This window comes from Pan troglodytes, chromosome 9, assembly GCF_028858775.2.
Source record: "Pan troglodytes isolate AG18354 chromosome 9, NHGRI_mPanTro3-v2.0_pri, whole genome shotgun sequence".
Taxonomy (NCBI): domain Eukaryota; kingdom Metazoa; phylum Chordata; class Mammalia; order Primates; family Hominidae; genus Pan; species Pan troglodytes.
Genome location: NC_072407.2, coordinates 70,352,727 through 70,367,774, shown reverse-complemented (window position 1 = coordinate 70,367,774; position 15,048 = coordinate 70,352,727). Strand labels below are relative to the sequence as shown.

Genomic DNA, 15,048 nt, shown 5'->3' with positions numbered 1-15,048 from the left:
CAAAGCCACCACAAGCCCACGGGGCCCTGCATGGCAGGTCAGGAGTCCCTGACCACTCGCTCTTTGTAACCAGAGCTGCAGTGGAGTCTACGAGGCAAGGACTGTGGGTGGCAGTGGCCACAGCAAATGAATGAGTGTCCCAAGGGAGCAGGCGGCTGCGGGGAGGCACAGCCCAGACCCAGGAGTCCTCCGGCACTGCAGCAAACTCCCTGGGCCTCCTGAGTAGCGACCAGGTGGCAAGTGCATGAACTCCCGGGGGCATAACCTGGGAGGGTGACACTCTCTTCATGTTCAAATTCTTGAGAACGCATTAAAAATATCACTCAGTCACCTACTCTATAGTTTTAACTCAAAAGTACCAAAGTAGCCAGGCACGGTGGCTCACGCCTATAATCCCAGTACTTTGGGAAGCTGAGGCAAGAGGATCACTTAAGCCCAGGAGTTCCAAATGAGCCTGGGCAACATGGAGGGACCCCATTTCTACAAAAAAAGTTTTTAAAAAAATTACCTGGGCCTGGTGGTGTGTGCCTGTAGTCCCAGCTACTCAGGAGGCTGAGGCGGGAGAACCACATGAACCCAGGGGAGGTAGAAGCTGCAGTAGGCTGTGATGGCACCACTGCACTCCAGCCTGGGTAACAGAGTCAGACTCTGTCTCAAAATAAATTTAAAAAGCACCAAGCCAGGCTTGGTGGCTCACGCCTGTAATCCCAGCACTCTGGGAGGCTGAGGCAAGTGGATCACCTGAGTCAGGAGTTCGAGACCAGCCCAGCCAACATGGTGAAACTCCATCTCCACTAAAAATAGAAAAATTACCCAGGCGTGGTGGCGGGCACCTGTAATCCCAGCTATTCGGGAAGCTGAGGCAGGAGAACCGCTTGAACCCAGGAGGCAGATGTTGCAGTGAGCCAAGATTGTGCTACTGCACTCAAGCCTGGGAGACAGAACGAGACTCCATCTCAAAAAATAAATAAATAAATCAAAACCACCAAGACTTTTTAATATAAACATTTATTATTCCATAATTCCTTTTTTGCATGATTAAAAATGTTTATATAAAGTTTCCTGAAAATGGTAAGAATGCCAAGTGAAGGCTGCAAATGCCCAAGCCCCCACCATGGCATCTCACGGAGTCCGGGCCCTAGGAGGCTGGTGGGTACCACGTGGACCTGGGACTTCACAGTCAAGTCCCTTTGGGGTGCACTGGGTTTCCCACACCCCAGAAATATGGGCTCTTACTGCAGGACCATGGGGGTCCTCACACTTGGCCCAGAAGCTGTCACATAGCCAGACAGGTGTTCTACAACCTAGGCTAGAGGGAGCTCATGCTCCAGCAGAATTCGAGCCAGAGGAGGTAAAAGATGGGTAAGATCTGCTCCCTGGACAGATGAGGCCTTGGGTGGCCTCAGAACAGTTACTGATCATCTACCAGACATCACACTAGAGGCAGAGGGGCGCAGACGAAGACAGCCCCTGTCCTCAAGGCCCTCCCAGGTTGGGTGGACCATGGAAGGTTCCAGACAGATCTGGCAAGAGAAGTGCCCACACCAGGGGCAGAAGATGGGTAGGTCTGCTCAGGGCAGCACGGCCTGCCAGGCCAAAAAGTTCCAACTTCAGATGCTGGAGAATGGGCACGACTGTCTGAGAAAGGGAAGGACGTGATGAAAACTACTTGGAGAAAAATTAATCTGGCCAGAGCATAAGATAAATGGGCAAAGGGGAGGTTCCAGAAAGCAAGGAGACCAAGTAAAAGCTGATGTCATTGGCTCTGAATCTAGGCTTTCACTGAATATGCACCGCAGGGCCTGTAGGTAAAGCCTCAGAGCCCAGGGAGTCTGAGTGGAGGAGAGGGCAGGGGACAGAGCTGGGGCCTGTGTCTACAGTGCTGAGGAGGAATAGGCATGGACGTCAGCTCGGAGGCTCCAGCTGAAGTGAGGAGGAGGCCAGGGCAGCATGGCCACGCCCGGATCCAGACTCCTTTTGGGAAGCAAGTTCGCTCTGGGGGAAAGTTTGGAGAAATGGCCTTTACCCGCAGAAGCAAGCCCCAGAACATGTCTTGCTCCAAAACTATCTCGTACAGTGAGGACGTTAAGCTTCAGGTCCCCTAGAGGAGACAGTCTGCTCCTTCCTGGGGCAGAACCCAAGGTGGCCAGAGCCTGGAAGGAACCCAGCACCCAGGCTGGTGTGTTCCGGCCCGGGCCACACGCTCAGATAGCTATTAATGCCCCGTTGAGCAATTTCCTGAGAGCTTTGCCAGGCAGGTACTGCCTCCCCATCTGGACTAATACAGGGGTACATCCCAAGGAAGAAATGAAAGGTGCCCACATTTTGCTCTGGGATTAACTAGGGAGGGGAGTGATAATTAACTCAGTAATTATATTTGCCATCGGGCTAATGCTAAAATTAGCGTGCATTAGAATTTCTTTCCTGAGCAGACACCGGAGTGAGTTGGGCAGCAGGAGTGGCTCGGGCAAGTCGGCACAAAGGGCACCTCCAGAGCCTTCCACAAATGTCAGCAAAACCCACAAATGTCAAGGCCGGCTCCACTGCACCCAGCAGATGAATTCACTTCCACAGCCTGAGACCGCCAGCTCATCGGAGGCCATTTAAAATCCAGCCCTCTGACACCTGCTGGATATCACCATTTACCATCCCCAGATCAAGAGATCAAAGGGTGGAACCTGATAGGATGGCTCTGAAGTTCACCACAAAAGCATAAACGTGCAAGAAGAGCCAACACGTCTTTTGAAAAGGACAATGAGGTGGGAATTTACATAACTGATCTTAAAATATGTTCTGATGCTTCAGAGATGGAGACAGCAGCATTCCGGTACACAAAGACACTCACAGGCAGTGGAGCACAGTGAAGGGTCTGGAATCAGGACCCAGGTGTCTGTGGACACTACACATAAAAGAGCAGCATTTACAATGAATGGATAGGATGGACCACTCCACCAAGGTGTTGGACAACTCCCTATTCACTGGCCAGACCCCTACCTCATACCATATACAAAAAAAAAAAAAACCCAGACAGAATAATGTCTGAATGTAAAACATAAAACAGTAACACTCCTGGAAGAAAATAATGGAGAATATATTTATAATCTGGAGGTGGAGGAACAAGGGATAGGAAAAAAGCCATAGGGAAAAAGTAGAGTTATGATTACATGAAGCTTCTTAATATCTTTATGATAATGTACCACAGAAACAAGGATGAAGGACTAGCTACAGACCAGCAGTGAAACCTGAAACAAACAGAACAAAGACTTAAAGTCCATACCAAATAAAGACCTCCCACTAATCTATAAGAAAAAGATAAACAGGCTGGCACCGTGGCTTATGTCTGTAATCCCAGCACTTTGGGAGGCATAGGTGGGTGGGTCACTTGAGGTCAGGAGTTCGAGACCAGCCTGGCCAACATGATGAAACCCTGTCTGTACCAAAAATACAAAAATTAGCCAGGCGTGGTGGCGCATGCCTGTAGTCCCAGCTACTTGGGAGGCTGAGCCAGGAGAACAGCTGGAACCCGGGAGGCAGAGGTTGCAGCGAACCAAGATGGCAATCGTGCCACTGCACTCCAGCCTGGAGGACACAGCGAGACTCTGTCTCAAAAAAAAAAAAAAAGAAAAGAAAAGAAAAAGACAACAGAAAAATGGTCCAAGGATAAGTGTAGGCAATTTGCAGAAAAGTAAATACCAATAAACCAGAAATGAGGGTTGTGCAAATCAAAAGGTGTTATAATTTTTAACCAAACTGGACCAAAGAAAACACCAAAAACCAAAATCTTGTAATTGCCGGCATCAGAGAGGATATAGGAAAGTGTGTGTTCTCGTAGATGCTTGCAGGTATGAACTGCTACAGCCTTTTAGGAGTTATGTATGTATGTATGCTTGTATGTATGCATTTGAGACAGGGTCTCGCTCTGTTGCCCAGGCTAGATCTGTTGCAGTGCTGTGATCATGGCTTACTGCAGCCTTGACCTCCTGAGCTCAATAGATTTTCCCACCTCAGCCTTTCAAGTAGCTGAGACTACAGGAGTGTGCAATCATACTCAGCTAATTTTTTAAATTTTTTGTAGACATGGGGTCTCCCAGTGTTGCCCAGGCTGGTCTCGAACTCCTGGACTCAAGTGATCCTCCTGCCTCAACCTCCCAAAGTGCTGGGATTACCTGGATGAGCCACTGTGCCCAACCTCAATATCTTTAAAAACAGAAATGGACACACTCTTTGACTAGGAATGTATCCTATAAAAACACTTATACACATGCAGAGACACACGAGCAAGCATGCTTTGTAATAGCAATGAAGGCTGGAAAAACTCCTCAATCAGGTAAATGCTGTCAAGTGCACCTGTGTACTATGAAATGGCACTTGGCTTTTAACAAGAGCAAAGATAGAAAAGCAAAAGTACAAAGTAGGGTGTGATGGCACATGCCTGCAGTCCCAGCTACTCAGGAGGCTGAGGCAGGAAGATCCTTTGAGCCCAGGAGTTGGAGGCCAGGAGCTGGGCAATAGTGAGAAAAAATAAAATTAAATAATAATAATAATAATAATAAAATAGGCTGGGCACAGCGGCTCATGCCTGTAATCCCAACACTTTGGGAGGCTGAGGTGGGAGGATCGCTTGATCCCAGGAGTTCAAGGCCAGCCTGGGCAGCAAAGCAAGACACCCATCTCAACGACAAATTTTTAAAAATCAGCCAGGCAGGCTGGGCACGGTGGCTCATGCCTGTAATCCCAGCACTTTGGGAGGCCGAGGCAGGCAGATCACTTGAGGTCAGGAGTTCGAGACCAGCCTGGCCAACGTGGCAAAACCCTGTCTCTACTAAAAATACAAAAATTAGCTGGGCATAGTGGCAGACGCCTGTAGTCCCAGCTACTGAGGCACAAGAATCGCTTGAACCAGGGTGGCAGAAGTTGCAGTGAGCCGAGATCGTGCCACCGCACTCCATCCTGGGCGTGAGTGAGACTCCTGTCTCAAAAAAAAAAAAAAAAAAGAAGGAGCCAGGCACGGTGGGGTGAGGGAGGGCACAGAAGCAGCGCCTCTTCTGGGGACACCCCCAATCTCTAGCGATCCAGAGGCCTCAGGATCCTGAAGGGAGAAAAAATGTGAAGCTCTGTGCTAGAAGAGACCATAGAGATTGGAATCAGCTGGTTCCATTTTACAAAAAAAGGAAACTGAGGCCTTCAGAAGGTGAGTGCCCCTCAATGCCCCACAGGGAGGCAGGCAGAGGGCTCTGAGCCCTGCAGGGCCCTGGATTCTTGCAATGGGGTGGAGTGGAGCCTGTGCCGCCCCCACCAAGCACCTTCTCAGGAGAGGAGCCGTTATCATATCCTTGAAGGGGTCCTTGAGCCCCTCAAAAGGCTAAAAACCACTTTCCTCCTTGAGTGAACCTTCACCTCAGTTTAACCACAAGAAAAACTACATTAAGGCCCGGCGCAGTGGCTCATGTCTGTAATCCCAGCACTTTGGGAGGCTGAGGTGGGTGGATCGCTTGAGCCCAGGAGTTCAAGACCAGCCTGGGCAACATAGTGAAACCTTGTCTCTACAAAAAACAACCAAATCAACTGGGCGTGGTGGTGCACACCTGAGGTCCCAACTACTTGCGGGCTGAGGTGAGAGGATTGCTTCAGCCCAGGAGGTAGAGGCTGCAGTAAGCGGTGACTGCATCACTGCACTCCAGCCTCGGCAACAGAGCAAGACTCAAAAAAAAAAAAAAAAAAAAAAGCAGGCCGGGTGTGGTGGCTCACGCCTGTAATCCCAGCACCTTGGGAGGCCGAGTGGGAGGATCAGGAGATGGAGACCATCCTGGCTAACACGGTGAAACCCCGTCTCTACTAAAAATGCAAAAAATTAGCCGGGCGTGGTGGCGGGTGCCTGTAGTTCCAGCTACTCAGGAGGCTGAGGCAGGAGAAAGGCGTGACCCTGGGAGGTGGAGCTTGCAGTGAGCTGAGATCACGCCGCTGCACTCCAGCCTGGGCGACAGAGCAAGACTCCATCTCAAAAAAAAAAAATTAAATCTCAAAAAAAATTACATTAAGGCAAACTAAAAGATGTTTAAAATATACATATTAAATTAAATACACTCCAATAGAGCAAATAAGAAAATACCCAGAAAGCACAATCCCCGCACCCCCAGGACAACCTCCCAGGGGGTCCACAGCAGGAGACCCCAAGCACGAGAGACAGAGAACAGTGTCCCTGTGGCAGAACCTCTGACCCATCAGGCTCAATTAGAAAATAAGGCTCCTGCCACTGAGAGAAAGAGGCACAGTCGCCCAGCAGCCACGGGCTCTGGCACACCACGAGTCAGGCCAGCAAAGTGTCAACTGCCCCCTACAAGGTGACAAACTAGGACAAACTGGAAACCAGAGGCTGGACCTGGAGCACAGGGACCACCACACGGGGCTCGGGAATGGGCAGGGACCTCAGAGCGCCACCCACATGCCTAAGAGCTGCGCGTATGCGCATGCCTCTGCATGGCTTAGGGGCACAGGGAGCTCCCCCCACCCCCAACCCAGGAAGGCAGCCCCCACTACCCAGGTAGGGAACGGATAGGACCAGCACCCTGTTCTGCTCCTAACTCAGGGCTCCAGGCCCCCTCGGGGGCAACCAGCATAGAGCTCAGACCCCAAATATCTTCACCCACTTCCTGGTCCCCATCTGGACAAGGGTGCTGGGGACTGGCTCTCAGTCCCACCCTCGGGGTACTCTTCAAAGGACAGCTGGATGCCCCAGGGCAGGAGCTTTTGGCCCCCAGCTCCCTCACCCCAGACACCAGCTCTTGGGACCCCACCAGCATGGGCAAGGTGGACACCATCGTCCCAATTTTGCAGATGAGGAAACTGAGGCTGAGGGCCGGCACACGGCTCTCCAGAGCTGAAGAGAATGCAGAGAGCAGCCGGAGCCAGCCGGTGGGTCCCTGAGGCCAGCTCGTAGCAAGCCACAGCTGCCTCCGCCCGTCACACTTGGACCTCACTGCCCCCAGGACAGCCCTCCAGGGCGGCCTGGCACAGAGCCCACACCCTGCTGCTTCCTGAACAAATAAGTGAACAAGGCCACCAAGCCGAGGACCTGGATGCAGCCCCGGCTCCCGCCAGGGCCTCCCCAACAGACTCCCCATTTGGAGAGCGCATTAAGTGTCTCCAAGGCCTCACAAACCACAGATGTCTGGCTGTCTCACGGCTTCTGTAACCTGAACTTGGCCCTCACTCTGCCCTCCCAGCACTCCTCTCAGGGCCCAGGCCCCTCCTCTGAGATGCCAGCACTGACTCCCTAACTTGTCCCCATCACCTGGCTCGTTCCTGAACCTCGGCAGGAGAGTCTCAGGCCAGATCCTCCCACCAGCCACCTCCACCAGGATGCAGGATGCATGAGACCTGCTCGTGCTGGCTGGGAGACGCAACCAACCAAGATCAATCCAATCAGCGGATGAACTGACAAATATAATGTGGTCCCTCCACACAATGGAATATTATTCAGCCACAAAAAGGGCTGAAATAGGCCGGGCGTGATGGCTCACACCTGTAATCCCAGCACTTTGGGAGGCCGAGGCCGGCAGCTCACTTGAGGTCAGGAGTTCAAGACCAGCCTGGCCAACATGGTGAAATCCCGTCTCTACTAAAAATACAAAAATTAGCTGGGCGTGGTGGCGGGCACCTGTAATGCAAGCTACTTGGGAGGCTGAGGCAGGAGAATCACTTAAACCCAGGAGGCAGAAGTTGCAGTGAGCCGAGATCGCACCACCGCACTCCAACCTGGGCAACAGAGCAAGACTCCATTTCAAAAAAAAAATAAGAGGCTGAAACACCCATACGTGGTACTACTTGGATGACTCCTGAAAACGTTACAGTAACCAAGGAAGTCAGCCACGAAGACGCATTGTAAGATTCCCTTCATACAAAATGCCCAGAACAGGCAGAACCAGAGGCAGAAAGTCGACTGGTGTTCACCAGGGGATCCGGGGAGAGGGAACGGGAAGTCACTGTGTAATGGGTATGGGTTTTATTTGGGGGTGATGGAAATCTCTTATAACTTGATAGAAGTGAGGACTGTAAACATTGTGAATATACTAAATGCCTGCCTTCTATACTTTAATATTTTATATTATGTAAGTTTCACCTCAATTTAAAAAAAAATCAACTCGACACCTTTCACCTAGGAAAGATCTGGCTTTAGCTTGCATTTCCTGTAACTCCTGCCTAAAGCCTTCCAGAAGCTTCCGCTGCCTTGTGGATCACAACCAGACTCCACAGCATGATCTGGCCTCTAAGGGCCTCTCGCAGGACACCCCGAGGGTGAAGGAGCACCCGTGGCCCACCTCTGCATAGCTGCAAAGCTTCTTTCCCTGTCCTCCCCTCTACATGGGAAGCTCTGCCCGCAGGGGCGGGGCCTTATCTGCCATTCTATCGCACTCAACCCTAGCACTTCACTCCGTAGCAGACACCAAAGCAAAACAGCAACAGCATAATACCGGGCCAGGTGCACGTTAACTCACTGAATTCATGGTAGGAAGGATTCTATTCCCATTTTACAGGTGAGAAAACTGAGGCACACAAAGGTAGCATCAGCTTCCTAAGCCTCCCAGCACAGGAAGCGGCCAGGCTGGAATCAGACCCTGGGCGCAGGGGCTCTGTCCACAGTGCTAACTAACTACTCCTGCCCCCGAGGGCTGCAGCGGTGAGTGAGTGAGTTTGTCAGTGGACTGGATGTCCAAGGTCATACAGGAAAAATCCAGACTATTGTAATAACAGCCTCTAGACCGGCTGGGGCCAGAAAGATCGAGGACTCTGACACACAACTGCGCTCACTGCAGCTCTGCCAGGGATGGGGCTAAAGGTCTCACACAGGGCACTTAGGGCTCCCCATAGCCTGGGAGAGGAACGGGGTGAGATAACGGAAACTAGGTATGGTGCCCGAAGTCAAACAGCCACTGAGCATGTAAACCCAGGTGGGTCTGACCCCAAACCCCTCCACCCCCATCAGCCCTGCAACCCGTCGCTGCAAGGGAGAAAGCAACTCAGAGGCCTCACCTGCCTACATCCCCCACCCGTGTGTGTGAGTTCTACTAAATGCCTGAGCAGTGACACAGCACGGCTGAAATTAAACGGGTTCCAAAAACGACAGGAAGCACGAGGTGAATCTCCCCAGAAAAGTGCTGAACAAATGCTGGATCGGGTTCACCGGCGAATTTCTTGGAACTGAAGAGGGGAGCTAAACACACGGGGCCCTGCTTTGGAGGGGACTCTCTCAGGGTGCTCCACACAGCACTTGGTTAACCCCACTCAGCCCTTCTGGGCTCTCCCAGAGGGCCCGGCCTTGGCCTTGGGCATCTACAGGAGGAAACTCCAGGGGGAGAGGGGGTGCCTGGACAGGCCGGCCCTGGAACAAGCACTTGGGCCCCGAGGAGAGAGGACTAGGGCTTGGGAGCTGGGGAAGTTCTCAGCACTGGGACCACTAGAACAAAGCCATTTCCGTGCGTTCACAGCTTCCAATTGCAACAGGAAGCAATCAGGAAAAATAATTAGCGGCCCACTTACTGGCTTCGCTGAGGTCCGAGGCATGTATCTCACACAGAAAACCAGGGATATAACATCAAAACCGTTCTGCAGAAAGATTCCTCCCTTTCCTTCCATTTTAGGCCTGGATCACCACATTCGCTGGGGCTCCCAGGCCTTGCTGCCTAATGTTAAAATAATCAACTCTATTTTTGCCTCACACACAACTGAACTCTACAGCTATAATTCTTTCTCCTTAGGGGCTCGAACCACATGGACAACAGGCATTTGACTCCAGCAACATCACCCCAAAACGTGCACAAAACCCACAACTGCAATGAGGTGAAAGGCAACGCGGTCGGCCTAGAAACCCCCCCTTTAAAACAAACAGCTTCCCCAAAACCCCTTTTGCCTCCTTGACCCAGGCATTTCCGGAAAAAGGAGCGGCGCTGGCCTGTACTCCCCAGATACTGTCGCTGTTTTGTCTTCACCTTGTTTTGCTAGCTCCAGACAAGGCCCCACAATGTAAACACGCTCCTGAAAGAGGCAGATTTGGGGTGAAACTGTCCATAGAATCTCTAGGCTTGGGTCAGAGGCAGGAGGACGTGAAACAAACTCCAAGCTCCTCCTGTTCCCCGCTGTCCCCCACACCTCCAGGCAGAGGCTGCAGCCTGGGGGATCTGACTACAGGGCCACCCCGCTGCACCATTCACACTGGAAATATTCAGGGAGACAGCTGTTTGCCTTAAGGAGGCCCAGACAAAGGGGCCCGAGGTCCTCCCCGCTAAACTGCCACAAACAGAACAGGAGCCCCGGCGTGCACAGGCACTTGCGGCCGTGCCACTTGGCCAGCCATACTCCAGAAAAACAAAACACGCACATCCGAAGAGAATGATTTAGGTAGCAAGAGGCTTGCTTGAAAAACCACATGGCAATCTCCAAATTAAAAGAACATGTGTAGCGTTTCACGACTGCTTAAGTTTCCTGAGTCCTCCTGACCTCAACTCCACCCCCTGGGAAACACCAAAAGTTGGAGAGAAAGTTCCCCGGCCCTACCTCTCCCCACGGGAGTGTACAACTGAGGCACAAGCCTGCCTCCCCCACTGCCCTGCGCTCTGGGACCACGTCACCTCCGCGTAGCCGACCCGGGGATGGACACTATCTGGGGACCCGGCGGCCACACGGGGCATTCGGGTCGCCCGGGCACCTGGCAGGTGTCAGTCCGCTTGGAAACCCACAGCCACGCGGCTCACAGGAGCAGCGCCACCGGCCAGGCCGCCCCGCACCCGGGCTCAGAACTTTCTCGCTGCAACTTCAGCCCGTCCTCGGAGCACGCGGGGCGGCCGCGCGGCCGCTGGAAACAGGCTTGCGAACCGGCTCCCCGGGCCAGGCCCGCCTCCGCGCCCCAAGTCCCCGCTCGTTGCCCGGCCCGGGCCACACGGGCCCAGAGCGGGCTCGGCTCCCGGCTTCCCGCGGGCTCGGGCAGGTGAGGACCCGCCCGCGCCGCACCTGGCGGAGCGGGCGCCGCCCGCGCGCCCTCCTCGCCAGCCCGGGACGCAGCGTCCCCGGGGAGGGCCCGGGTGGGGAGACAAAGGGCCCGCGCGTGGCGGGGACGCCGGGGACGGCAGGGGGATCCCGGGCGCGCGCCCGAACTCGCTCCCAACTCGCCAAGTCGCTTCCGAGACGGCGGCGGCGCCCGCGCACTTGGCCGCGGGGCCGCCCGGGCCATTGTCCGAGCAACCCGCGGCCCCAGGCCGGCCTGCGCCCACCTACCCGCGGCGGGGGCCGGGCAGCCGCACAGCGCCAGCAGCAGCAGCAGCAGCAGCAGCGGCCACGGCGGCCCGGGCGGCGCTGCCTCCATGTTGTCCGGCGGCCGGACGGGCCCGCGCCGCGCTCACTCGGGCTCCATGGCGCGGCGGCGGCGGCTCCTCGCGCGGCTCCCGGCGCCTCCGCCTCCCTCCTCAGGCGCCGCGGACCAGGACGACGGGGAGGAGGGAGCTGGGCGCGCGGGAGCGGAAGCCGCGCCGCGTCTCCGCCCCCCGCCGCCGCCGCCCGCGCCCCCCGCGCCGGCCGCGCCCTCCCGCGGGCGCCCCCCGGAGCCGGCCGGCGGCCAGGCGGCCCCAGCGGCCCAGGTCCCCGCGGCCCCTCCCCGCGCTCCCCGCCCTGCCCTGGAGGTGCCTCCGCGAGGCTCGGCGCGGGGTTTCCGCCCCGCGGGGCCCGGCGGCCGATCGGGGCCCGGAGCCAGGTGTGTCACCTGTGGAGCCTCTATGAGTGGGGAAACTGAGGCACGGAGCAGGGCGGGGTTGCCCAAGGGCACACAGCGAGGCAGTTTCAGGGCGGGCAGCCTGGGGCCCCACGGGGCGGCCCCGGACATTTGTTCTCACCTGTGGAGGGCAGAGAAGGGAACAGGGAGAGAAGTGGCCGGCTGGGAGTGGAGGTGGGTTTGAGGTTTTACTGTAAACTAAATGTGTACCCTCTACCTTAGTTATGAATTATGAGACACGAAGACTGCGAAACAGACACACTCCTCTAAAAGTGCCTCTAGGCTGACAGGGAGAAAGTCCCGCCAGGCTCCCAGACGCCACCTTTGAGTCCTTCAACAAGCCTGCCAGGGCCTCTTGCCCACCGGTGTCAGCTCAGCCACTGAACCCTCCAGGAAGAAGACGTGCTGGTAGGAGAAGAATCTCACCCAGGCACAGCCTGGAAGGGGCACAGAAGGGGCTCTGGAACCAGCAAGCCCAAGTTGGAACTCCCAGTCTGCTACTTTCTAGAACGACTGTGCCCTTGGCGGGTCTAAGTAGAACCTCTCCGAGCACTCTTTCCTCCCTTGTAAAGTGGGGACAGCAATGGCCACCTTGCAAGTTCAGAGAGGGCTTGCAATACCTCACAGAACTGAGTGCCCGTGAACGTGTGTGTTCCTCCAGATTTGTGACAGCTTTGCCAGGCTGGAGTCAGGCTGAACGCCTCTGCCCTCATGGGGTTTATATTCTAGGAAGACCAACAAAAACAAGAAGACAGAAAATTAAAACAACAAAAGCCCCATTGACAGGCCATGAAGAATGCCATGAGAAATGAAGGGCGTTGTGCTGCAGTGTTTGGGGAAACTGGCTTAGGGAAGGAAGGACACTAGAGCTGCTACCAAGGAGCAGCCGTCCGGTGGGAGGGCAGTTCAGGAAGAGCAGACATCCACGGAGGAGGCGCTGGGGCAGAGGGCAGCCCGGTCGCTGGATTCGGGGGAGGAACCACATCAGGCCATGAGCTGGAGCTGGTGGTAGAAGGTACAGGAGAGGCCAGCCAGGGCCAGCACATGTCTGACCTCAGGCGGGGAAGAGGAATCGAGAATGCACCCCACGAGCAATGGGAAGCCAGGCTAGGATTTAAGCAGCAAAAATATTTTCCCTTCTTCCACCCTGCATCCAGCTCTACCAGCACAGCCTGGGGTTCTATTTTCAAGATAGAAGAGACCCAGACTCCCAGCTCTTCTTACACTTCTACTACTGCCACCTGTCACCCGCTCATGCGTCCCCACTTGCAGCCTCGACCCCCTTCCACCTGATCTCATGGCAGCCAGGGAAGCTCCAGGGCTCGTGAGGGCTGCCATCTCAGGAAAGAAGCAAAAGCCTTCGGCACCTGCAGGGCCTGCTCCAACCACACTTCTTCCTTGACCTCTCAGCTTCCTTAGCCACTCCCTTCCCACATCTCACCCTGCTCCAGCCACAGTGGTGTCTCTGTGGGTTCTCAAACACACCAGGTGCACTCCTGCCTCAGGGCCTTTGTGCTTGCTGTTCTCTGCTGGGACTCTTTTTTTTTTTTTTTTTTTTTTTGAGACAGGGTCTCACTCTGTGGCCCAGGCTGGAGTATAGTGGTGTGATCGTAGCTCATTGCAACCTCAAACTCCTGGGCTCAAGCTATCCTCCCACCTCAGCCTCTCAAGTAGTTAGCTTTTGTTGTTTTGTTTTGAGATGGGATCTCACTCTGTTGCCCAGGCTGGAGTGCAGTGGGGCAATCTTGGCTCACCACAACCTCTGCCTCCCAGGCTCAAGCAATTCTCCTGCCTCAGCCTCCCAAGTAGCTGGGATTACAGGCATGTGCCACCACGCCCAGCTTATTTTTGTATTTTTAGTAGAGACAGGGTTTCACCATGTTGGTCTGGCTGGTCTTGAACTCCTGGCCTCAGATGATCCACCTGCCTCGGCCTCCCAAAGTGCTGGGATGACAGGCATGAGCCTGTCTCTAGTAGTTAGGACTACAGAGAGGGGCCATCATGCCTGGTGATCCTCCCACCTTTTCTGCTCCAACTCTTTCACCCCACTTAGCCTCGTGGCTCACTCTCTTACCTCTTCAGCTCCTCAGTCAGGCCTGAGGACCCCTGTTGAAAATTGCAAACCACACCCCCCACCACCACCACCCACTATTGCCAGCACTTTCTACTCCATTTCTCTGCTTTACTTTTCTCCTTTGTACTCATCACCACCTGACTCATTACATGTTTACGTATCTTTCTTCTCTCCACTAGCATGGAAGCTCCAGGAGAGCAGAGAGTGTAGTTTTATTCCCTGATGTGTTTCCTGTGCCCGTGCCAGGGCCTAGCACACAGTAGGTGCTCAGTAAATGTGTGTTGGATGAACAAATACAGTGAAAGGATCTGATCTACATTTATAAAGAAGGCACTCTGGCTGCTGAGTGGGGATGAGACTGTCAGGAGGAAAGAGGCCCCTGTGGGGGCCTGGCCAGCAGGTGGGTACAATGGTAGCAGCCAGGAGAGAGGGCCTCTTGGACTCAAGTGGATGGGGCCTGCTCAGGGCTCCGGCCACAGGAACGAAGGGAAGGGGGCCCAGGATGGCCTGTCATAGAGGACACATTACAACTGGCCCAAAGTTCAAGTCAGGTTTCTAAATTTGGGAAGGGATACAGAAAAACTAAAGACTCTACTGGACAGTCAGTTATTGAAATGATTACATAGAAAATGTACCAAGAATTAAAAAAAAAAAAAAGCATTATGAAGGGGCCACCAGAGACTCCCAGAGAGGAAAGGGACTGTGGGCTGGATGCGGTGACTCACGCCTATAATCCCAGCACTTTGGGAGGCCGAGGAGGGTGGATCACGAGGTCAGGAGTTCAAAACCAGCCTAGGCAACATGGTAAAACCCCCGTTTCTACTAAAAATACAAAAAATTAGCTGGGCATGGCAGCATGCGCCTGTAATCCCAGCTACTCGAGAGGCTGAGGCAGGAGAGTTGCTAGAACCCAGGAGGCAGAGGTTGCAGTGAGCCGAGATTGAGCCACTATGCTCCAGCTTGGGCGACAGAGCAAGACTCCATCTCTAAAAAAAAGAAAAAAAAGGCCAGGTGAGGTGGCTCATGCCTGTAATCCCAGCACTTTGGGAGGCTGAGGTGGGTGGATCACGAGGTCAGGAGATCGAGACCATCCTGGCTAACATGGTGAAACTCCATCTCTACTTAAAATACAAAAAATTAGCCGGGCGTGGTGGCGGGCACCTGTAGTCCCAGCTACTTGGGAAGCTGAGGCAGGAGAATGGCGTGAACCTGGGAG

The 15,048-nt window shown here is 54.4% G+C and overlaps 1 protein-coding gene across 2 annotated transcripts in view; it reads right to left on the bottom strand.

The window, feature by feature from the left end:
- The window catches only part of LRP5 (LDL receptor related protein 5), a 137,664-nt gene extending 126,140 nt beyond the window's left edge, over window positions 1-11,524 (bottom strand). For both annotated transcript variants that reach the window (XM_016921396.3, XM_024347283.3), the window contains exon 1: window positions 11,269-11,524. In XM_016921396.3, the coding sequence (XP_016776885.1) occupies window positions 11,269-11,356 (88 nt within the window). In that variant the 5' untranslated portion in view covers window positions 11,357-11,524. The remainder of the gene's footprint in view (window positions 1-11,268) is intronic.
- Window positions 11,525-15,048: the final 3,524 nt, after the last annotated feature.